The 25958-nt window shown below is 37.8% G+C and overlaps 1 protein-coding gene and 1 long non-coding RNA gene across 2 annotated transcripts in view; both read left to right on the top strand.

Annotated features, from left to right (window-relative positions):
- The first annotated feature begins 3689 nt into the window (after positions 1-3689).
- On the top strand, positions 3690-15834 carry LOC107738952 (uncharacterized). Its single transcript, XR_001639945.1, has 3 exons — positions 3690-3957; positions 4618-4746; positions 15733-15834. It is a non-coding gene; the product is annotated as an uncharacterized LOC107738952 (long non-coding RNA).
- Positions 15835-24173: 8339 nt separating this feature from the next.
- LOC107739126 (SH3-containing GRB2-like protein 3-interacting protein 1) overlaps positions 24174-25958 on the top strand; it is a 62512-nt gene continuing 60727 nt past the window's right edge. The window contains exon 1 of the mRNA XM_016551141.1: positions 24174-24361. Within this exon, the coding sequence (XP_016406627.1) occupies positions 24352-24361 (10 nt within the window). The 5' untranslated portion in view covers positions 24174-24351. The remainder of the gene's footprint in view (positions 24362-25958) is intronic.

Here is a 25958-nt window from a genome sequence, read left to right as displayed (position 1 = left end):
AATCCATAGAACACTCAAGCACACACTGACATAAATGTATGTGTGCCTATATAAACAGACCCAAACACACACAAACATGAGGAATATTTGGGTGGTTTGGTCACAACAATAAGCTTTAAATATTGCATATTATGAATTTGTGCATGATATTAACATGCCATAATGGTAATTCATAACTATTTTACGTTTTGGCAAATCAGAGGCCAATTCGCATGAATTTTTTTCAGTCTCATTCATACGTTTTCACATGATCTGCTTACACTCAAGTTAGGTTTAGGAGTGGACCTTATTTTTTATTTTATTTTTTTCAAAAATCGTACATTTCTGTATTAATCGCATCGTATGAAATAATATGAAATGGCCACCTTGCAAAATAGTTGCGTTTTCTAGTGAAATGGGTTGATGGGACTGTGTATGAGGTGGGTAAATACTGTTAAACTTAATCTAACCCTAAATCTAAATTAGGGCTATTAGATTAATAGTTTAATATTGTGTAGCTAAATCTGTAAAAAAAAATGTGAGTTTAAAAACGTGAGGCACAGCACAACAGGATGGAAAACAATGTAAGGACTCAAGATGTGATTTCTGAATTTCTTTCTTTAAGTGAGCGAATGAAGTGACGTGTGACTCGGAATTTGTGCTCTGCATTTAACCCATCCAAGTGTACACACACAGTAGCGAACACACACCCAGAGCAGTGGACAACTGCTGCGGCACCCGGGGGTTTGGTGCCTTGCTCATGGGTCTCACCTCAGTCGTGGTATTGAGGATGGAAGACAGCGCTGGTTATTCACTCCCCCCACCTACAATTTCTGCTGGACCTGAGACTCGAACCCGTGACCTTTGGGTTACAAGTCCGACTCTCTAACCATTAGGCCACGACTGCCACGACTGCTTTCAGCTTGATACAGGAAAAACTGAGGAGTCTAAAGATATTCAATTTCCATTCTTCTTGGAAATTTCCCATCTGGAGTCAGACAAGGGGCTTGGTGAGACCTCCTTGTTTTACTCTTTATTGCTGTGACAAATTTGGAAATCACCCCCAGTGACAGGCCTAGAGTTCCAAAATGGCCAGAAACAGCCATGTCTTTTAAACTGGCCCATTTAGACTTGTGGATTCAAAAAGTCCTTACACAGAGAGAGTTTTCTTCTGTTCTGTCTGGACAGCAACATTACATTGCTCCTCTTTCTTCATCTCTCCCTTCCTCCCTCACTTGCTCTCTGTTTGATGTACTTAACCAGAGAGCGCTACGAAATTCATTTTCCACACTCATTAGTTGTGGGTCAGCAGTGCACCCTCACTGGGCGCTCATGCGGCAGCTGTCTAGGCTTTCAGCACTGATGGTGTGTCAGAGAAGATTTTTCCAGTCTGCATGCTGGTTGGTTGATTTATTTTATAGCTTGTTCACAGTTGCACAGCAGCCCATGACAGCATGCCTTACTAGAAACAAGCAGTTTACAAGCAGCCTGATACTGAGGTAAAAAGAGTTGATATAAGAGATGTGTGGATGTTTTGTTGTCTTTAAATAATTAACTGACAAACAAACAAACAAATAAATGACAGGTTGTCACATACTGTATTTAATAAAATTGTTCATTTGCAATAACTGTTGGCCAAAACAATGGATTTATTTTTGCACATCAAGAATGATACACTACATTTATCAACTAATCTGAGCGTATAAGTATTGAATAATACTCAAAGTGAACAAATAATTTTAAAATGATGTGACATGGTGCAGTATCAGCTAGCTGCATAATTCTGTAAATGATTCTTTCCCTCCACCCACACGCCCCTGCATCCGCTCAGCTGTGTCTTCTCCGGGAAGAAGTGCAGTTCAGTGAAGCTGGCAGACAGAGGGAGGGATGGATAAAGCAGGGAGAGGAGGAGAAGAGAGGGAAGCTGCTCTCCCCTGGGGGACAATGCTCTGCCTCAAATGAGGAACCGAAATGCTTTCTGACATTTGGTGGATGCAGCATGTGCCTGGCCTCAGCTGGCCCACAGAATGAGTGAACACACACTCACTTACACAAACACACACAAATTAGGGTTATGCATAAAACAGTGATTTAGAAAATGCTCTCACTTTATCCATCTTTATACTTCATTTAGAGTGTTGGAATGTGTGCATGATTTACGAAACATTTCTGCAGTGGTAAAAAGTGATGCGAACCTTCTATGAGAACCTTATGGCATTTTAACATGTCTTACTTCCCCACAAAGCAGGAGAGAGAGTAAGAGAGAGATCATATCATGAGTTGTGACCGTATGATATAATGTTGAATGCTAATCATCCCACAAAACATCAGAGCTGCTGAACAGGCTGCGCTAGAACACAATGTCTGAGACCTCTGATGATCTGCAGTTACTATGGCAACCTCATCAATGGACTGCATCTGTAACTGGTACACCTCAGTATTAAACTTTGGAAATTCTTAAGAAATGAAACCTTGTCTTTTCATGTAAACACAAAGGCGAAAACATTTCACATTTACATAGGGGTAGGCATGATGCCATTTGACTGTTGCAGACATGGTTTTATGTTTACGCAGCGCGATGCAATGCAACGCAATGCGTAAAAAGACAGTATAAGTCATTATAATCATGTCCCCACTGGATGCAATTATTCATCCAGTGGGGACAAATTATGTCCCCACTGGATGCAACAAATGCCTAGTTTGTAATGGGTTTTAATGTTTTTGTCTCTTCGCTCCGGCCGGGACAAGGCATCACAGTATGGTGAGGGGCGTAACATTTCCTTCACACGCTTGAGGTATTCGGACAATCACAACGCACTGGATAGCTGGCCAATCAGAGCACACCTCGCTTTTCAGACCGATGAGCTTTGTAAAAATCGACGCGTTTCAGAAAGGTGGGGCATAGAGGAGAAACAATAATGTACAGTATGTGGAAAATAATGTGGTTTTTTAACCTTAAACCGCATAAACACATTTCATTACACCAAATACACAAAATAATGTTCTTTTTAGCAGCATATGACCCCTTTAAGGATTTTCAGTCAATCTGGGATTGCTGTGGTTACGCAATATGGATTTATTGATCTGTGTGCTCTGTACAGAGAAAATGACCCACAGCAAGCAGTGTGAAATCAAATGTACCCTTTATTCAAAGTCAGTTAGTTAAAATAAATAAGCTTCAGTGTTTCCAGAATTGTATATTTTGGTGTTTCTTTAGTTATAGGCATTTTCGACCTAATGGACAGTAACTGTGCCTCATATGAGAATTCTGACATTTTTGTCATAATTATTTCTGAAAGGCATGAACATTTCCATCAGATCTCAGATTATGAATTGTGTTTAATAGCATTCTGTGGTGGAAAAAAAGCCTTTGTGTTGCTAGCTTGGTAAATCTAGGACATGTTTAGTGTAAAATGTGTAAGTTTCTATTTATTATCATAATTTGTAAAAAAAAAATTAATCGTTAATATTTTTATGAAGGAAAAAGCAGTTAATTTTAGACCAATAAAAACCACTATTTTCATTTGCAGCATTACTACAGTAAATAATATGCAACGTATCTTGAATATCGTCATTTAATACGTCCATATATTCTCAAAAGCAATATACATATGCCATAGTGCAGTGGACTCTATTTTATAAAGTAATTCGTGGATCAGTTAAATCGGTCCAATCGGTCTTGTTTACATGCGCCTCTTTAATCACGTGGAAACAGCTTCCTCTCTCTAATACTGATCACATCCTAATTTTGAATTAACTCTCCAATATTAGCCAGATTCTTTATCATTTACAACAAATTGCGATGTCGGATCTGCGCCTCGGCGAAAGTGTTTTTTTTTTCTTTCTGTGAATGTTTGTAGTGGGAAAAGTTTGTTTATGTTGAGAAGGGTAGGTCCACACACACACACACACACATACACACATAGGCGGCGGCTGTTTTTGATCACAGTGCGCGAAGCAGGAATCCGAGGAAATGTGGTAATGTGGATTCATTTACTGTTGTGCTTTAATTTGGAGTTATGGGAGGAGGTTCTGTTTTCATTCGTGACGCTGTTTTATTTCCTCCTCTATATCGACAACGCAGTGTCAAATAGATCATGAGAGCTTTCGTGATACGCTGCACAAAATCGTCTAGCCTATAGGCTACAGGTAGTTCTGTACAAAAATCAACATGTAAACATCCTTAAACAAGATACAATTACTTTTTTTAAAGCAAAACTAGCATGAGCTATTATTTAACTTGTTTCCAGATAATATCTAGTATATATATAATATATAATTTTATTTTATTTTTCATGGGTAGTTTATTTTTCTTGTTTAAGCATAAACCCAATATAATTTAATGAGGTTAGGCTATATATATATTTTTTTAGGTTAGGTAAAGATTCTGTCCTTCAGTGTTGAAGTGTATATTTGACAGTCGGATTAGGGGTGAAGATGGATTTGGATTTTAGATGTGTGACTAATTTGGAGTATTTCGGGATTTATGGTTAGAATATTGTAGTTCTCTAACCATGTCTTCTACACCCTTTGTGCTAGTGTACATACTGCATAAATATGTTAAGCATGTTTTTGTTTTTTGTTTTTTGTGCATTAGCTTTTAAAGGTGGATTAACATTTGTGTTTGTGTCTACATAGGTGATACAACAAGTGCAGTTGTGCTGGATCACCCGGTTTGTTCTCTGTTTACATACATTTGGGTTTACCTCATGGCAGCCACAACATGTTTCCTTCGATCCTAGGACCTCAGATTTCAAGAAAGTCACGGTAAATAGTTTGATCTGTAGTACCCAAGGTAATTTACAGTTGTTTACTTTGTTTTGGAGTTTATCTGTAACTAAGTGATACAGTAGCTGCATAACACGTAGGATAATCTTCATCATAACCACTTAAAATGCATAGATTCAAGCCTGTTAGTGTTAGTGATATCTTCTGTTATTACAAGTGATAACATGTTAAGACAAATATAGGGATGACTCTGCATTTTAACCTGGAGGTCTAAAAGATTTCCAAGACAACTTAATGAATAAAAATTACAAAATGATGGCCAAAGAATGATGGCAAAATCTGCTCAAGAAATGCATCTGATTTTCGGCACTGGCTCTTTTCGGTTTAAAAGGGATAGTTCTCCCAAAAATTAAAATTCTACCATCATTTACTCACCCTCAAGATTTTACAAACCGGCTTGAGTTTCTTTCTTCTTTTGAGCACAAAAAATATATTTTTAAGAATTTTGGTAACCAAAGATTGGACGGTAGCCATCAACTTCCATAGCATGGGAAAAAAACTACTTTGGAAGTCAGTGGCTACTGTCAACTGTTTACTTTTTTTTGTGCTGAACTGAAGAAAGAAACTCATACAGGTTCGGAACAACATGAGGGTAAGTAACTGATGACAGTTCAGACGATTCATTATTGGGTGAACTCTCCCTTTAATATCATGTCACAACACCAGGAGAATCCAAACTTATTCAACACAGAGGGCATAATTAATACAGAGTCTCTTTAATCCAAATCAACCTAGTATTTTTTTAAACTATGCACATTCTCAGTCTTTTTAAAAGCAGGAATGTCTTTTCACTAAAAAGGAACTAGTGTAGCCAGCTGCAATAGGATTGACTGTAACAAGTAAGGACTTGTGCTGGCTTTGAAATCCCCAGAGGTTTGCATTACTGTTAACATTGTGGAAAACATGCTGTGTTAGATAGCTTGTCAGATAAAGTGCGTTAGTTTCATTAGATTCTTTCTATTTTAATAATGCATTGTGAAGACTGAAGGGCATGATGACAGCTTAAGTTGAATGGGTTAGTGTTTGAGGGAACCACTGTTTGCAACACCTCCTTGAGATCTGCTGTACAGTACGTGACTCGCTGCACGCACTCAGCTCAGGTTACACGTATCCAATATAGGGTAGCGTTTGCCCAAGACAAGACCCAGAATATGATCTAGTAACTTGCCAAGACATGCTTTCTGTGACATTACAAACTCTCCACTTTTTGCAGTCAGTACTCTTTAACTATCTAACCAGCAATGTTTCTTGTAATGCTTCTTGTTCTTAATGATCAAAACTTATTTCTGTTGGGCAAAGAGAACCACCCCATGCATCCAACCTGTAAAGTGTTCTCTGTGCCATTCTTAACAAAGTAACCATCCAATGCAGTTAAGATTTCAGTAAACACCCTGTTTGAGGGAAACGAAGGTCTAAAAACAAAGGTCTATATATACTGTTTAATTGATTAATTTACAGAATCTGCAAGATGTTTATCATTTAAAAATAGATGGACCATAAAGGCTACATTTAGTTTTTTTTTAGTACTGCCCTGATTATGCTATTTAACAGATATTTAAATGTTTACATTAATTAGTTTAATATTTAAATTTATTTATCTTGTGAATTACGCAACGCTGCATTTTTTCCCCAAGTTTTCTCACAGATTCATTTATATATATATATATCCCCCAAACACAATTTTTTTCTAATAAATAAAAAATATATAAGATATATATTTAAATAGACTTAAAAATCTCTTTCTCAATAACTTTTGATTTTATTCAACATACAGTTCTGGAAACTTCTGGAAATACAAAATGAACTTTGATAAATTCATATATTGACACACATTTTCTGATAATAGAAAAGATTGGACAACGCAGCATCGGACAGTTAATGGACATGCAGGTAGATTTAAATTTTTTCCCCCAAACACATTTTTTTTCTGTCTATGCTGGAGCAATATTAAAACTGCAGAGCTGTTGTACACATTCAGCTTAACGAGAAAAATTGCTAACCAGTCATTTGTTTTTGATCAAATAATCATTTTGGTTTACAGTTGATTTTCCTTTTAACATTTTGCTGTAATAATAGTTTCAAATGATGGTTACTGTTTTTAACTATAGAAAAAAGTCTCAGTGTTTTGCTGACACTCTTTCTTGGCTGCTCATGCTGTTCATGGTTCCCAGCACACGATGAGGATCCATTTGAAGTCCGTACCATATTTACTCACACTTACCTGAGAAAATCTAACAGCTGGTCAAAATTTGTGACGCAGCCCTGCAAAAGTCCACATTAAAGTGAAATCGGAATCGCAAAAAGTTGTCATAAGAAAGGGGGGAATGGGGGACACTTGTCTGCGTCGGCGAGCGAGGGGAACTATCATTCAGATCCCTTTCCGAAAGCTTGCAGTCACACAGCACAAATACATGACACACTTTGGAAACAAACCCTGTTTCATTTGAGATGTCTGAATGCCTAGCAACAGCTGTGCTATTAATTAAGCAGATTATGCAAGTGACAGTGATTCAAACCCACTGTAATTGAAACAGCGATGCTGCCACTGCGCAGACGTTTTTGCTTGTTCTCATTTCAACTTGGCACGACAGAGTGACATGATGTTGCAAGGTGGCTGTAACCGAAACCAAACCGTTACGTACGTCATACTTGTCATACCGCCATCGCAACCTCTGTTGATCCAGTCGTGGCTCCGCGACAGTTGCAGCAGCTGGCATTTGCCTGACTCCTTTCACGTCCCATAAATCAGCACTCTATTCCAATGAGCGTTTGGCAGTGTCCTGTGACCTTGATTCTCAAGGTTTAACAGCTCCCTTCATTTCTACAAAAGCAAAGTTTGGAAGAGCAAGGAAAGCATATTTGATAAATGGTGTGGAAGATTTTTATCAGATCATCTCTAGACTGCATTATCTCTCTGATAATAAAAGTCTATTTTTCTGGCATCAAAACCCCAAGTGTTCAAGAGTGATCCTTTATAGAAACGGCAAGAGCCGTCACAATGGCTCCCCAGTTCATCTTAGAAAAGGCTCATCACAGAGAATGAGGTGAGGGAGATCAACAGGATAGGCCGTTGTGTGGGACATTTAAAAGAGTTATGGGTCTAAACACACACACACACACACACACACACATGGACAGTACATTAATAGAATGGAATATTGGATTTATTGTAGTTCTACTGTACCTCAGTTTATGGTAAATTTAAGTTAAACAATTAGAGGCCTGCTAGAGGCCCTCAGCAAACTTCCAAGTGGGACACAACAGGATGATTTAAATTATTTAAATGAATAGCAATTAATATATATTTAAAAATCCAAAAACTTCTGGAATCACAAAATGACACACTCATTTTCTGATAAGAGATTGAAATCAAGCAGTTTGGTCATAATTACAGAAGAAATCCTGGAGAAAATAACCTATGCTATATAATATTGTATTTGTCTGCCTTTATTGTGTTGGACAATAGATTAAAAAAAAGATCACACACATAGATGGTTGGTTGGTGGTGGGCTTTGGGCAAGTTCAAATTTGAACTGGTCTGAGTAGGCCAGCAGAGGAAATCATTACTGTTTAGCCTTTGGTGGATGAAAAAGCATGATGAAAGATGCTGGAATATTCTTGGTGAGCTGTGTTTCATGTTAGATGATTCAGTCTTTGAGTGGGTTGAAGCCTCATATACTCAAACAAATCTTGGTAAGAAAACAAAGGAAAGGAAACCCATTTTAATCTCTTCATCGTGTCTTTGTGCATGTAACAGCAATTTTTTCATAATGCTCTATCACATTCTAGTTAACTGACCTACAGGCATAGTCTCTGCCAACTTATTTGTGTGTTCCTTTAAAGCCTTATGCTTTGCCACACTGCCTCAAGGAGAAGAGCAGGCGCAGTCGTTTCTCTTTCATGTGTCAATGCAGATTTTTAGTGTGTAGGAGTGCCCTACATACAGGTTCCCTAGTGTTTCTGCCGGATATCTCTCCTTCTAGTGCTCCAATCTCATGAGATCCGACCCCTGCGATTGACCTAACCAATGTGGGGTCCATCAGAGGGTCATACGGCGGAAGTGATTCTTCCTCTGAGTCTAGAAATAGAGCTTGGCAAAAAGTGTCAGTTCACTGTAAATTTATTTAGCTTGAGAAATCCCACATCTATTACAGAGACCTGGTTATTTGCGCCAGTTAGGCACTTCTCCGTCACTACATACGCACAACCCAAATTATAGTGTCCTGTCTTAAATTAATCCGGTCATAAATGGAGTTAGATTATGAAGAGTATGACAGAGGGTCAAGGTGGACAAGCTCCATTTTATAATGATAGAGACAGTAGACAGGAAGGAAACAATATTGAGGGATAATAATTAAAACATCTAGTATCATATACCAAAGTCCCTTAAGACATTTCACTCGGTGGCCATCTTTGAAATGCCTCTCAGTCAGCTATTTCAGTCATGTAAGTACAGCTCCTATCTCTTTGAATGGGGAAACTTATTATTCTTATTCTCAAATAGCATAAAAAAAGTATTTTTCAGGCTAGACCAGTCTTATACCGGGAGCTGCAGTTGATGCAATGAGTTTACCAATTAGTGATTGGCTCATTTATTCAGAAGGTGGGACTATTCCGCCATATTGTGCATTGCACTTTCTCTCATTCATAAGTAACCGGTGTGCACCGTCTTTGTATATCCAAAGTCTTTGCTTATACCACTTATATGCACAAAATGCATGTAAAGACACTGACTGAAATGTATGGTACTGTATATTATGTATCAAACAAATATTTTTCAAGTAGATGATCATTTGTTTAACTTGTCTTTATATAAATAACATGTAATATTAAAGGAATAGTTCACTCAAAAATTAAAATGTTCATGTAAATGAAAATGTACTCACCCTCAGGCCATTCAAGAGCTTGTTTAATCATGGGAACAGATTTGGAGAAATTTAGCATTGCATTTAGCACTTACTCACTAATGGATCTTCTTCAATGAATGGGTGTCATCAGAATGAGAGTTCAAACAGCTGGAAAAAAAAACATCAAAAAGCTGCGTATTTGTAATAAACAAATCCATCCTTAAGATGTTTTTAACTTTAAATTGTTGCTTCCCCTAAGAGAGTCATCTAACTATATTTCTTTGTTGCGTTGTCTGAAAAAGGAGAGAAATAAGCACAGATCAAGCACCGTTTATAAGCGGAAATGGTCCAAAACAGTTCTAAACAAATATGCCGTTGGATTTTAATGTGAGAGGACAACAGGGGATGGACCTTTTCACTGGAGGAAGCGTTATTATGGATTATAGACTGGTTATTTGGACAGAAGCAATGGTTTTAAGTTAAAAATGCCTTGATAGATTTGTTTATTGCAAACACGCAGCTTTTCAATTTAAAAGATGTTAATTGTTGGACTGGAGTCATGTGAATTACTTGTGAATTATTGTGATACTTTTGTTACCTGTTCGAACTCTCATTCTGAAGGCACCCATTCACTGCAGAGGATCCATTGGCGAATAAGTGTAAATTTCTCCAAATCTCTTCAGATGAAGAAACAAACTCATCTGCTTCTTGGATGGCCTGAGGGTGAGTACATTTTCAGCAAATGTGCATTTTTGCATGAAATATTCCTTTTATCCACACACTAGCCTATGCAGTTAGTGTACCCAGTTTATGGGAAGTGTTACTCTGCTTTAGGTGTGGAGTGAGGGAGATGCGGGAAATGAGATCAGGGGAGGGGTACAGAAGTACATTTACTGCCTTGTTTATTCAGGCCTAAGGTCCCATCTAGAACCGCTAACTGCTGTGAGTAAAACTAAATATATACAAACACACACACACACAGTATAATGACACCAGACTATTAGAGGTCCTAAACTGAGACCCTCTCTAGAGAATTCAAATTATAAGAGTGGTGTGCTAAACTTTTCCACTGTCTCATTCTCAGCTGTGCTCTCAGGGCCAGTCAACACACTTGACCTTCTATCCATTAATAAATCATGTGAGTGAAGATTACAAAAATCTTTAAAATATCAATTTATGTGATGATGCTGATTGATTGGTCTAGTGCAGCATTCTGTAGTCTTGGTATAATGACCAAACTGTCCATTAGAACGTTGTTCCTGACAAGCAGTCAGGCTCATGGCACTTTCTTCTCAGTAATTTCAACTAATATCAGTATTTCATGGCCATTTATTTATTTATTCAGCAAGATGTCATGCAAGTAATGTTCAGTCTGCCGCTCAATATCGCAAAATAAACTCCTTCAGGATGATGCAGCACTCTTTTGCTTCCGTTGGGGTCCTGATCACCCTTTCTGGGTTTATTTTGTGATAATGACCTGCTCAGTGCGCATTATTCTTTTGATTATGTCTTTTTCCCATAAATATGTCTTTAATAGCATCAGTTGGTTATGATAGAGTAATAATTTATTGCAGTCATTGAACTACTTTTAAATGATTCTTTAATAAGGTGAAAAAATATATTGCTTTAAAGTGTTTGGCTTTTATTAGGTCGTTCCTAGATTCTCATAAGTCCTCAAGCTCTTTTATCTTAGTTATACATCTTTTTTTAGTCTTGTATGGGGAGACATTTTGAGACAGAGGGAAGAGTTTATTAGCACTAATAGAAATAGGAGTAAAACATATTTACATTTTAAAGTGCTATTACTGTGATCATATATTTTATATTAAGGGCTTTAAAAGATGCCTTTGATTGGAAAGTAGGAAAATCCTGTGAGTTTTGACAAGAGGGTGGCATTCTGTTTAAATGATTCAGTTATGTGTTGAATGTCTGATCTGATTGGATTGTCTAAACTTATCCACGTGAATAGGTCATTTCTGCCACAGGGAGCAAGCACATATTTTAAGCTACAATAATCATGCAACTTAATTATTTAATTGCATTAAAAATACATTAGGCTCAACAATCTGAGAAGACACGTCAGTCAGTCTGAATGAGCATGACGTTTCTGTCTGTACTCTTCAGACAGGCGTACAAAAAAAAAGACATCATCTACAATTCTAGAACGTGGTGGGTACCTTCCTCACAGCATTTACAGGCACTGCTGATTCAGACTAGCTTGCACTGAGATCAGTGCACACTAATGAAGTCATAGCCTCTCTTGAACCCAAAACTACTGAAGGATAACTGTTAAACACGTCTGCTTATGTGGAAAGTCCCCATGTCTTCATAAGCTTTGTGTAACACTGACTCTCGTTCCGTTGCCGATGAGCGACGATGATTACGGGAGTGACCCAAACCAAAACAACATTCCTGGTGCAGAGCGATGGCACAGATTAGCAATGTGCCCGTCTGCTCCTCTCCTTTGCCTACGTGCCGTTTGCCAAGCAGTGCCCTGTATAGAAGATGGACACTTTCACACACCCTCATTAGCTCACTTCCTGCCTACTTGCTGACCTAAAGGAGTTGAGCTAGAGAAGCTTTTAGAGCATATCGCAGCATCTCATATCAGCAACAATTGCTGAATATCAAACTAAAATACAGAAAAAAAAGGTTAAAACGAGACTTAAGACACTTGGACTGTAAATCTGATGGTTGTAAAAATTGTTTATCGGAGTATGTTTCATGTAAGCGAATGACCCGCATCACCTCTCGTTTGTAGCACTGACTTTGTTCATTAGCTTTAATGGTTCTGACTGAGATGAAAAGATATGAAGTTATTCTAAACTATTTTTTTGTACATCTTTTACTGGAATTCGTCCTTTGGTTATGCCAGTGAGTTGTGAAGATATAATTTTGTGTAAACACCTCATTATTAAAAGGCCATTCTAATAAACTTTTTTTAATTGATACAGATAATTATGTTATGACTGATGTTAATATTCTATATATTTTTGTTACAACGACAGTACGATTTTCAGGACGATCCTTCAGAGATCATTATAATATGCTCATTTACTGCTCAAGAAACATTTAATATTATTATTATCAGTATAAATAAATAAATGAATAAATCTTAATGACCCAAGACTTTTGAATCAAAGTATATGTTGAAAATGAAGCACTGAGAAATTCTGTAAAATCAGTCATTTGAAGTGCTACAAGTACATTTAGGCATCACAACACTATAATGTACAGTATACACAATGACTTTAAATCTTGCTCAAATGACTTTTATAAATTAAGATTAACATTTATAATAATAGAAAATAAATGTAAATCTGTTTTTTAATACCAGTAGTGGTGAAATATTTTTTTGTACTTTGCATTTTATTTAGTGATTTCACTGGAACCAAGAGCATTCAGATGAGAAACGCAGTGCACGTGTCAGACGTTGCCCCCTATGTCTGCTGTGATAGCCACTGCCTAGATTTAGGCCCCCTAAATAGGGATCTATCAACGCCTATGGGCGGACTTTGTCTTGAGGGACAATCACACCCAGTGAGATGGGCAGTTGTGGGCGGTTTTGAACTCGGCAGCACTTTGGGGCCTATTTTTGACTCCAGCAGCACCGTGGCAGAATTACACGTTTACATGTCGATCACACCCTCCGAAGATCCCCAGATAAGCAGCCATTTACCAAACAATTAAGGCCAAACAGGTGCACACCCAGCACATGCACTCACCCATTTCTAAATCAGTTTGTAGCTACTAGTGTGCATCGCCATACGTGAAGACTAATGATGCAGACGCCCAGAACCTGCCTGCCATCTATTGGAGACTAAAATAACACTTGAGGGGGAAAGTAGGTCAGCAAATGTGAAGGAGGAGAGAATTGCAGGAGAAAAACCGAGATGTGAGAGAGAGAGAGAGAGATAGTGGGATGAAGGAGACAGAAGGGAGACTTGAGAATATCACAGCTGGCTACATGTTCCATGTCTCTCTCGCTCTCTCTCTCTCTCTCTCTCTCTCTTTCTCTCTCTTTTTCTTTACTGTCACACATTTGTCTTTTGATGTATCTGTCTTTCTGTCTGTTAAATTTTCTCCCATACCATATATTTGCCCAAAACCTTATGACAGAATAGTGTCAGCATAGCTTCAGTCTCTCATCAAACATTGAGAGGTGTTTTACAAAGTATGTGGTTTTTGATAATAACTAGGCCTTATCTGACAGTAAAAGGCTCTTTTATTTGTACATAACAGAAGAACATACGATTTTAAAGGTGATTTTATACCGGCAGCAACAAAAAATACCAGTTAGTTCTTTTAATTAGTTTCCAGTGGACACGTATGGACATGCAATCTCTGTTGTATCCTTAGCACAGTTTGAATTAAAAAGTAAATCTCACTCCAGCTATTTTACTGAAATCAGGAACAGTTTCTGTTCCATTAATTTGCAGATTCATCATCCTCTATACTGTGGTGCATTTAGTTTTTCTGGTTAATTCAGTCAGGAGGAAACTTGCACATTCTTACCAAACCAGAAATGAAGAATATCAACAGAAGGGGTATCTGTTATTTAAATAAGGATATTTTTATATTTATTTGATTTAATATAATATTCTTTTTTGGTCTAAAATACAGATCATTTCTCATGTTGACTAGCTGACTAGCACAAGGTGGCAGTGTTGCACTGTAATGTTCAGAATTGCATACTGCGTATATTATATAATGTACTGCCTTCTATTTTTTAAGAAGCAGTATTGAATATGCAACCATTCATATTTTTGAATGGTGGGGTGCTAAATTGTTGCCAGACCTTAAAACAATTAATGCGATTCGAGTGCTGTCTTTTATCATCTCAGAAATATAAGTATGTTTGTTTAATTTATAAGTATGATTATTTAATTTTCTTTTCATTTTAAAAGTATTATTATTTTATTTTTAAAAGTCTGATATATACAAGAAAGAGAGCTGAAGTTATTTTGATATTTTTAGTTTATTATATTAGTTGATGTTATTTACATTTAATTTGCCAGACTGAAATGTATGGTCAAGTTTAGTGCATTGCATTGTGGGATACAGTAGGCCTATTACACAGTGTGCTCGGTTATATACTACATATTTAAGCAAAAGTATAGTATATTTCATGCATTTAGAAAATTTGGAAACTAAGCACATTATACATGTTGCACACTACAGAAATATTTAGTTGGGTGTTATTCTTATCCCAGGATTCAATTTTATTGATATTATACACGGATTAACTTGTAAAATTAACACTTTGCTTTTTTTTATAATATAATTTTATTTTTGGCATGCAATGTGATTTTTATGTTCAAAATACAATTTACAGATCACTCACTAAATTTAGCGGAGTATTTACTTATTTATTTTTTGCATTGAAACAGGAGCAGCAAACATATACCATAAACGGGCTCTTTATTGAGACAAGTCATTTGAGAGGTTTATGCTCTTTTAAGTATTAATAAATATACTTGAATAATGAATGAATTATAAATTATTGAATTACAGCTTCAAATAAACAAATGCGTGAAAAGAAACGCTTTTTTAGTTTGTTAACTCTACACTGAGTATTGTCTCACTTTTCACGGCATTGGAAAGTGATATAAATATGGCCCCCCTGCACAATGTCACTGACCCTGGCATGTCCACAGAACTATATTTACATAACCAAGATCTTTAACAGACACATCATGCATCTGTCAAAACTATCAAAGCTTGTGTTTTATTTACAACGGCTGCAGTGACAAGTAGTCATTTATATTTACAATACATTTGGCCGCTTTTATCCAAAGTAACTTACAGTGCATTCAACATTCATTTTTTGAGGATGAAATCCATGATATTGGCATTGTTACTGTCATGCTCTACCAGTTGAATTACAGGAACTTGTTTTAATTTGTAGCTGATATTTTTGAATGTTTTCTTGATCTTGTGTGTGTGTGTGTAAGATTTATTAATGCAGATTCACATGATACCATCTGTGTTGTGGTTTATGTACGTGGTTGTACGGTGTGTTTGTACTCTGTTGGGTTCTTGTCATTGTGTGCTAGTGTTTGTCCTCTGCAGAGAAATAATTGGACTGTTCTGACCTGTGTGTTCTTTCATGTTTCAGATTGCTGTATATCTGCTTCCAGTTTCTTTGACACAGTCCATCACAGTCCCTTTCATCTCTTTACTTAGCACCTAGAGACGCTGCTGATTGTGTCTCATAGAGATTGATAAAGATGACTAAAGAGCCTCTTACTGGATAGTTATTGAAATTGTGTTGGTGTGGTAGCATCATTTTGTATGCGTCTGTCTGCACATATGTGCTCTACTCTGGGTCTCATTGTCACTGTGTTCCTTTTCATGATGTGTTACTGAAGTGCTATTTTTTGTATTGCACAATACAGTATGTTGAGTTCTGAAAGTTTTTGGTGCCAATTTTCACAAATATGGTGCACTTTGGTGTCCCATGACTTTTGTGAAAGCACTAGAGGTACAGTATAAACTCAACAGAAAAGTAAACCACTGAACCATGGCAAGTAGGCAGTATCAAATGTCGTATCCCTTATAAAAAATGCCTGAGAAGTCTTGACCTTTCTAATATCCAACTATTCACATATATATTGTCTGAAAACAAACCTTCAATCGGTTGTATTTTTAATTTTGAACTCATCAAAAACAATATTTTGTCCAACATTCTACATATAACCTATGATTCTCATTTTGAGGTGTCTAAAGTGGAGGTTTTCTATAGTACACTCATTCAGTCCCATAATGCACAGCAATGAAAAGTATACAGACAAAATGGTCTCATCAAGTGAAATGATTTTGAAATGTTTTTGCAACAATTTTATCAGTGTCTGAATTCACACTATATAGAGAATAGTGAATGAGGCAATAGGTGGTGATTTCGGATACAGCTATAGTATGTTTGTTTATTTATTTATTTTGTCTGCTTCATTTGGCTTTCCTCCCTTGTCTCTATTTTTCTTACATTTGAGTTATTTATATGTGTGAAAGTAGGTGTGAGTTTACCCCCACCCTTTTGCTCTTTCCCACAAATATCCTTTGACAAATATTTTGAACCCAGGCGGGTTTGGGAGGATGTTGACTGAAGTTTGTGGCTGATGGTAGATGGTTCATGATTTGTAGCATTTTAAATCATGTTTAATTGTAACCTTGTGTGTACTGTAATATATTTTGTCTCTATTTTAGCTACACTACCATTCAAAAGTTTGGGGTCAGTATTTCTTTTCACTTTCACTCAGCAAGGATGCATTAAATTGATCAAAAATAACCTTAAAATGTTTATATTGTTACACTGTTAAAATATTCTCTTTCAAATAAGTGCTGTTCTTTTGAACTTTCTATTCATGAAAGAATCCTGAAAAAAATGATCAGCTAGTTGCTAGCAAGCAGCAAGTTCAAACTAGACGGACATTTAAGGGATATGTACAGTCATACCACTTATTACACAGCATTTCACGACATAAATAATTATGGGAATAAGAGATATTGATTTGAGATTAAACTGTTTTGAAATCTTAACTGTTTGTTATGTTATAATCCATTAAATTGTACAAAACAATAGTCACAAAATGGCAGCAGCTGCGCTTGTATGAAACGACAGAGCGGGTCTGCGATATAGATGACATAATTAAATGATGAGCCTGTATTATCAGCTTTTACCTGTTGTTACTGAGGGATAACGAAACTCTGAAGGAAAGTGGCCTGGAAGAGCCAAGTTTGCCCACCCCTGTTCTAGAGTAAATGTGAATGTGCATTAATTCATCCCACTCACAAAAAAACCCGATTTAGTATTCATCAAAATGAATTAAAACGGTGAAATGCAAACTCAGAATATAACGCAAACCTGCAATAATTAAATGTTAAATAACACAAATGTATCTAATCCCATTTTATGCTTATATTTAAAAAGTAACGCAAAAGTAATGTAACGCATTACTTTCCATAAAAAGTAACTAAGTAACGTAATTACTTTTTTAGGGAGTAACGCAATATTGTAATGCATTACTTTTAAAAGTAACTTTCCCCAACACTGATAATAAGCAATATCAAACTTCAAACTTTCAACACTGATAAGAAGACCGCAAATGAGCTGTTTCCTGGGCAGCAAATTAGCTATTCATACAGAACGATTTCCAAAGGATCATGTGACACTGAAAACTGGAATAATTGCTGCTGAAAATTCAGCTTTACCATTGCTTGAATAAATTACGTTTTAAAATGTGTTCAAATAGAAAACAGGGTTTCACTTTATTTTGATGGTCCCTTTAACACGTTCTGTTGACTATAAGTAACGTTGCACCTACATGTCTACTAACTCTCATTAGAGTATTAGTAGACTGGTAGGGTATTTAATAAAAATCAATTTAGCTGAATTGGTACATTCGTGCTAAACAAATGTAAATAAATGCAATAAAATTAAAGAGAGGTAGAATAAAGTCAAAACAAAAATAAACAATAACACAAGTAAAACCAAAGAATGTGGGGAGGGACCGACCTAACTGAATCCAAAAATAAGGTGATAGCATAAACAGGAAGTGAAACCAGGAGTGATGGGGATAGAAAGAGAGAGAGAGAGGAGTGGTTTGAAAGTTACACTTTACACACCTATCCAAGTGTTAGTCGGATGCTAACAGCTAGCAGTTGAGGTAAAGGGCTTAGCTTAAATACCTGTGCGGCTGCTAAAGAGTTAGCGTTGGCTACACGCAGTTCTTTGTTTACACAAAGGTCTGTGAAGTGGGTGCTGTTGTCAGATTAACCGGAAGAGTCTGCTCACACTCCCGGGGTCACGTGTTGCTAGGAGACAAATGCAAACTCACATCAGGTGCAAGGGGAGCAGAACTTGCACTGCTGTGAACATGCATGGGAAACTCATGCGGGGCATAACAGTCAGTTATGACATGTCCCATACAAATTCATTCATTAATCAAAACAACACATTCACTTCACAGGCAATGGTGGATGCGTAGTTAGCTACGCTAGAATAACACCATTAACTTTACGTAAATGTTTCACATGAGTGAGTCAAAATGAAATACAATGATACGTAACACATAATAAGGCCTTAAATTAGTGAAATGAGGAGCATCGCTCAGATCACCTACACAGTGCTGAAAAAGGGGATTTCTTCGCCCAAGATCAGACCGATTTATTCTGGTACCATTTATATGAGCTGCTAATCTGAGGTTCCGTTGTCAGAAAAGACCTATGCTCCACTAACAACAGAAATGAGGATTTCTTCGCTAAAATCAGGTTAGTTTCTTATCGTACGATTTAAACACATTATAGCACTGAAAACTTCTACTACTTGTAGGAAGGCACATTCAAGCTATAGTTTTATCTGATTTTGATCAGAAACTGGTATGCGCATGTATAAGAAGTTACTAAACTTATGAGACAGACACATAAGATTGATTACTGGGTCTGCTTGCAAGCAATGTTTAAAACGACGCCACCGTTCTAAATTACTGCTAGTACTGCATAAAGTAGGAAAACTATTATTTTCCTGGCCATGTGAATGCTGGGATTTTTCTGGCTAGCTTGTCAAGGTCTCTGGGGGTCACATCATGCACTGCTGCAGGGATGCTTGGAAGGGACCCCCCCTCCCTGTGGTTGTTGGAGGTATTGTGGTTCTGTCTGCTGAGTTGTTAAGCAGAAAGTGTTGGCTCCCCCCTTCGTAGCTTAGTGCACGTAAGGGAGTTTGCACTGCTGAGTGAGGATGCAGGAGTAGGGTGTCTCTCCCACTGCGTTTCCTTTTGCAGCCTATAAGAGTACCTGAGTTCTCTTTGGACCATGTCAAGCTTGTCTTGAGTGTTGTTCAGCTGCTGGATCAGAGTCTCAATTCTGGCAACTTTGTCTAAGAGCTCAGAATTTGCTGCTTTAATAGTAATTTTGTGTGGGTGTTTCCTTTCCAGGTCCTTTCTGGCTACATTTTCCAGGTGCTCTTGCTGTTCAGCAGCTGTCAGAGCCTTTTGAAGTCTATTGATTTCCTCCTGTAACTCCATTCTGCTGGGGTCCTTGTGGGATACCGCCGTGATCTGTTGCTTGAGATCATTTACCTCCTGTTTCAGACCCATGAGGTTGTGGGCCAGGAAGATGATGATCTTGGTGAGCTCTTTGTAGCCATAACTCTCGCTTGAGTCATGAGTCAGTAGTACTCTTCCCTCAGTGTCCAATTGCTTTTGGCTCGGGTGCAGTAGGTGGTCGTCAGCCCTGGGTAGGGGGTGTTCCTCACAACGCCTGGCCAGTCCTCTTTGGTCTGCATTCTGGGCAGTTAGTCTGAGCATCTGCAACATTTTGGCAAACTCGTGTTGAGAGTAAGGGCTAGAGACTAATACAAGATCAAACAGAGTGTGGAGCTAGGTTTTACAGCTAGGTTTTGCCAGGTGTGCTTAGCTGAAGTATTAGGTTATTTTTGGGTCAGCATATGTTTGCTGAAAAGGGCGTAAACAGGGTTTTGATTGATGACTTAAGACTACTCTTATTGTCAAATTATCACTCAGAACTTACTGATGGATCACAACAGGCTCAATCTCTGAGGAAGTGAAGTAGAAGAGGGAAAAGGAAAAGGAGAGCATTTCTATTCAGATTATGCTTATTATTTGGTGCTCAGGACGATAGTTATGCCCTAGTGTTTGTCTAGATGACTTGTGTAACAGGGTCATAAAATTAGAACACATGTTGAAAATAAACAAATCAAAAATAAAAGTGTCTCTGGTTCATTTTGAGGTTCAGAGAGATCATCAAATCAAAGTGGAACAAAAGGGGGCATAACATGTAAATGGATTTAAAATTAGCTGACTGCTATTATTAAAACAGGGTAATCAATCTGATATTAGGAACAATCAGTAGCACTCGTGATTAACTGATTTGTGTTGGGCAACACACCATGTCTGGTCACAGCTGCTGCGTGTTCAGCTCCCATGCTGTGATTTTGCCATGTGTGTGCCCCGCCCTCCGTAGCGCGTTATTCACTGTGCCACTAAAAGCACCCAACAACTTAATGATTCTTCTCTAGATAGACAGTTAAAATGTAATTAAATTTAGATTTAATTAACTAGTAACTGAGCAATAGCATTCAGGAAGGATACATCTAAGATAGTTAAATTCGCTGAGACGAATTAAAGATTGGGAAACATAGAAAGAGAAGAAAAAGAAGGAAAAGAAAGGGAAAAATCAGAAACCAGGGATTAGGTTAAGTTCAAATTACTTCACACTGCATACACACATGCTGTATTTAAAAGCTTCAATTAAAGAGTGCTAACCCCTAATTGTTAAAGCTATTTGGTAGCTTAGCCTAAGATGAAACTATGCTAAGTCGTGTTAGCTTAGCCGCTTAAGGTGGTTTGTTTACAACATGGCGTCGCGTGTGCTATGTGAAGTTAGCGCTTCCTGTGACATAGGTCGTAAAGTGTATCTGGTCTAGCAAAAGGTGTCGTGGTTGCCATGGTGACCAGGGGCCTGGTGTCGTTCGCAGACATCCTGGCACCCAGTATGTTTATTGGGTGAGGGGTCTGTGACCATTTGTTAATCTAATGAATAACTGATTTGTTAAATCTAATGAAAAACGGTGAGTCTGATTGGTCCATACGCTACAGTTAGTAGACATGTATAGTAGGTGAAACATACTTATCGTCAACAGAATGTTCAAAAGGGACCATCAAAATAAAGTGTTTTAAACCAAAAACAGTTCTTGTAAATTGTAAAATATTTAGCAAGAAAACTACTTTACTGTATTTTTGATCAAATAAAAACGAGCATAAGAGACATCTTTCAAAAACATATAAAAGTCTTACTGACCCCAGACTTTTGAACAGTAATGTAAAAAATGTAATATATGTATAGCAAAATATAAAACATGATTTTTAAAAATCTATTTAGATGTTGTAATATTGCACACAGCAATAACATTCATTCAGTTAGGGTTATTTCCGCTTCTAAATAGTGTGTTTGTCCATATAACTCTCTCTCCTGCTGCACTGTTGTGAGAGCAGCCAAAGTCCGTTTTCCTTACTAATAGCGACAAGCTGAATAAAATAATGTCAAAGTGAGTTGCAGAAAAATTACAGTTTGTTCTTCTAGTTGAGATTAGACCTTAAGGCTTTATTTACCAATATGTTTAAACACACAGACACAAACACGTGCACCTGCACACTGGAAGGATATGATCGGGTCCACTGGGAGGTGTAGGGGGGTTATAGAGGTGGGGTGAAATGGGTGGAGTGGGGGAAGGGAGGTATTCACAAGACGGCATCTGCTGTAATAGGGTGGTGTGATTCTGGGTATGTTTTGTGGTAGGGCAGACTGTGTTGAGGCATAGTACAGATTGAGAATGTGTCCACATTTTCAGGATTGAGAGGAAGCTAAGTGTGGGTGGGTGGGTATCCCCATCAAGGTTTGGCTCTCTGTGGCCTGCATTGTTTTCAAACAGGCGGAAGACTACAGACAGAGGGTGCTAGACAGACCGTGATAAGGGAAAGAGACGCTCACATGGACCAGAGCATGACTTAGGTGAACAGAGGCTTGAGAATGAAACAGCATCTTGTCTTAACCATGAGAATAAAAAGAGTCAGGCAGGTTGGAGAATAGCCACACAGTATACACACATATTTGTATCCTAGTCCTTGTGAGGACTCAGTTTTAACATTTAAATGCTCATTTAAAGAAATGTCAGAATCTTGCATTTTCAGTTTTGCACACACACACACACACACACACACACACACACAGCATATAGAAGTTTGGGGTCAGTACTTTTATTAGCAAGGATGCATATCATTGAGCAAACGTGATAGCGTAATAAGATTTATATTTCAAATAAATGCTGTTCTTTTGAACTTTCTATTCATCAAAGAATTCTGAAAAAATGATCACAGTTTCCACAAAAATATTAAGCAGCACAACTGTTTTCAACTCATAATAATAAGAAATGTTGAGCACCAAATCAGCATATCACAATGATTTCTAAAGAAAAATTCAGCTTTGCCAGCACAAGAATAAATTACATTTTAAAAATATTTAAAAATATAATACTATAAAAAAGAAAATAGTTATTTTATATTTCAATACTATTTCACAATGTTACTGTTTTAACTGTATGTTTTGATGAAATAAATGCATGGTGAGCATAAGTCTTCAAAAACATAAAAAAATATTACTGACCACAAACTTTTGAATGATAGTGTACATTAGATATTTTATATTTATAATTTAATTTTTTTTAAAAAACATCAACATTTTAAACGTATTATTTTAAATCAAGTAAAATTCAAGAATATGTTCCTCACAATATGATCAGCCCCTATTTTAAATTTTATCAAAACTGCAGCTGGTGCTTTTGTGAAAGAAGTAGAATTTTTTTAGTCCATCCAACCTTTTTTGTCTTTTCATTAGTAATCCAAATGGAGCGACCCACCTCCTCATATTAAATGAATCACCAGCCCTCACACAAACACACAGCCTCTCTCTCCTCCCCTCCTCCTCTGTCACAAGTCAGTGTATTGAGTGCTGGCTCCACCCTCCATGGGGAAGCTACTGTTTCTGTCAGATGTAAAGTCACATTGATTGATTTTCCACAGCGATAAACAGGCAAATATGCAGGCATGGGCTGCCAGCTGAGTCTCACCGTGTACATCTACAAATGTAACCGCGAAGAAACTGTATCTCAGTCTGTGTCTGTTCTCATGGACAGTTTCCTGTGTTTAGCTGTGCGGCACCCAACGTGCCATTAATCCAGTTCCTTTCTGTTCTGGCAGGAGCGGCACGCTGCACCATAACAAGGTAAACTGTGTGCTTGTGTGAGTGTGTGTGTATGTGAATTCCCAGTGAGGACGCTGACAGAAGCGATGAACCGCTTGCCATGTGACATTGGCTGAGATTGGATTGGCTGAGCTGAACGATGACCTCAGCAAGCTTTCCTCCCTCCCTCTCTCCCTCCCAGCAGCTCTCTCTCATTGATTGATTTGCCACAGAGAGAAACAGGCAAATAGACAGGCACGGGCTGCCAGCTGAGCCTCAACGTTTATATCTACAAATGTAACCGTGAAGAAACTGTATCTCAGTCATGTTCTTATGGACAGTTTCCTGTATTTTGCACCCAACGCCCCATTAATCCTGTTCCTTTCTGTTCTGGCAGGAGCGGCACGCTGCACCATAACAAGGTAAGCTCTGTGCTTGTGTGTGTGTGTGTGTGTTCGTGTATGTGAATTCCCAGTGAGGACGCTGACAGAAGCAATGAACCGCTCGCCATGTGACATGCAGCAGTGCCCACGGGATTGGCTGAGCTGAACGATGTCCTCAGCAAGCTTTCCTCCCTCCCTTCCTCTCTCCCTCCCTCCCTCTCTCCCTCCCTCCTTCTCTCTCTGTCTCTCTCCACTCTGCTTTTTTTCCTGCCCTCTTTTGAGCATCCTTTGGTGATCGTGTAGACCACAGCCGCAGTGGCTAGAAGCAGCATCCATGGCCTAACCGCGGAGTCCTAAAACAACGGCCCGTCGTACGAGGGATACGGGGACTTTAAACCCGAGGCTGGAAGTGTAAAACGCGGAGCCCTAAAACATCCACTGGCCCGTCGTACCAGGGACACGGGGACTTTAAAGCCGAGGCTGGAAGTGTGCTCTGTTTTTTTTTTTTTTACATCTCTCCATCTGGTAACCAGGGGCTTCTCTTCTCCCCTCCTCCCGTTTCAGGCTCCTTGGAGATAGAGGAATGCAAATCTGCAATCATGATGGAAGGTGAGGGCTTGGTCTATTTTTATCTTATTGGCTCCTCTTTGCCTCTCTTTGCGTGTACGGCCCGGCGTGTGCTGACTTTAAATGCCATAAGCTGTCCGCCTATTTTGAGTGGCTTGACATTCCGGTAACTCAATATAGAACTGAAGGTGCTGGATATCTCAAATATAGACACAAATCATCACATACACACACATCTCATATGTACACACACATATATGCATTTGCACTCTATTGTACAACAGCAGGCATATATGCAGTTTTTTTTCTTTGTGTTTTCACATCACCCCCCTTTAGATGGCTTTTCTTTGTAAAGGATTATTTGGATTTTGCAGTTACGGCTTATGTGCCCAGCTGGCCGCCTCTGAATTCTCTTTGTATATAGAGTTCACACACATACTCACGTACACATCATACTGTAACGCAGCACTCATTTTTAATCGTGTGTCTGCTCAAGGCCGTTTCTTTAGAGGGAGGTGTTCATGTGTGTAATTCAGTGTGTGCATGTGAACACCGCTGTCAGCTGTGTTTTGGAGGAAGAAACGGGATGGTTTATTTCACATGTGTGACGGAGGTTTTTATGTAACTGTCGGCCTGACGAGAACATATCATTTATTTATAACATTGGATCAGATAAACTCAGTATCATGTCACCTGTTCCCAAACACTCTTGTCTGTCCTTTTGCATGAGTGGTTCATGTCATTTCTGATGTACAATCATGCTAAATCCAAGTCTAATTGATCGGTTAAGGGGATTTAAGCATAAAATGTTTCTACAATTTACCGTGACATAAGTAAAATGGCATGTATTCTTTGTGACATCAGATTATGTGTGTCATCCACTCCTTGTATATGGATTACAACATGTTATGCAATTTATTGAGGCATGTGGAGAAACGTCAGAACAAACTCGTTCACTCATTCTGTACATCTGCTGTATAACATATACACAAACATATATGTGACCCTGGACCACAAAACCAGTCGCTGCTGGGGTATATTTGTAGCAATAGCCAAAAATACATTGTATGGGTCAAAATTATAGATTTTTCTTTTATGCCAAAATCATTAGGATATTAAGTAAAGATCATGTTCCATGAAGATATTTTGTAAATGTCCTACTCTAAATATATTAAAACTTAATTTTTGATTGGTAATATGCATTGCTAAGAACTTCATTTGGACAACTTTAAAGGCGATTTTTTTCAATATTTAGATTTTTTTTTTTGCACCCTCAGATTCCAGATCTTCAAATAGTTGTAACTCGACCAGATATTGTCCTATCCTATTCCTAACAAACCATACATCAATGGAAAGCTTATTTATTCAGCTTTCATGTGATGTATAAATCTCAATTTCGAAAAATTGACCCTTATGACTGGTTTTGTGGTCCAGGGTCACATATGAATGTATATATATGTACATGTGTATACTGTATATATATATATATATATATATGAAGGGAATATTAGAGCAAAAATGACATATTTTAGGTTTTTTAATGCATAATATATTATGAAAGACATGTATTATGTAGATTTTACCTACATTTTGTCTACAAGGAAAGTAAAATCACTAATATTGTGAAATCACTTACTAA

Source organism: Sinocyclocheilus rhinocerous, unplaced genomic scaffold, assembly GCF_001515625.1.
Source record: "Sinocyclocheilus rhinocerous isolate Xijiao unplaced genomic scaffold, SAMN03320098_v1.1 scaffold1182, whole genome shotgun sequence".
NCBI classification, from domain to species: Eukaryota; Metazoa; Chordata; class Actinopteri; order Cypriniformes; family Cyprinidae; genus Sinocyclocheilus; species Sinocyclocheilus rhinocerous.
The sequence above is the reverse complement of the archived record's forward strand: the minus strand, read 5'-3'. Positions and strand labels throughout refer to the sequence as shown.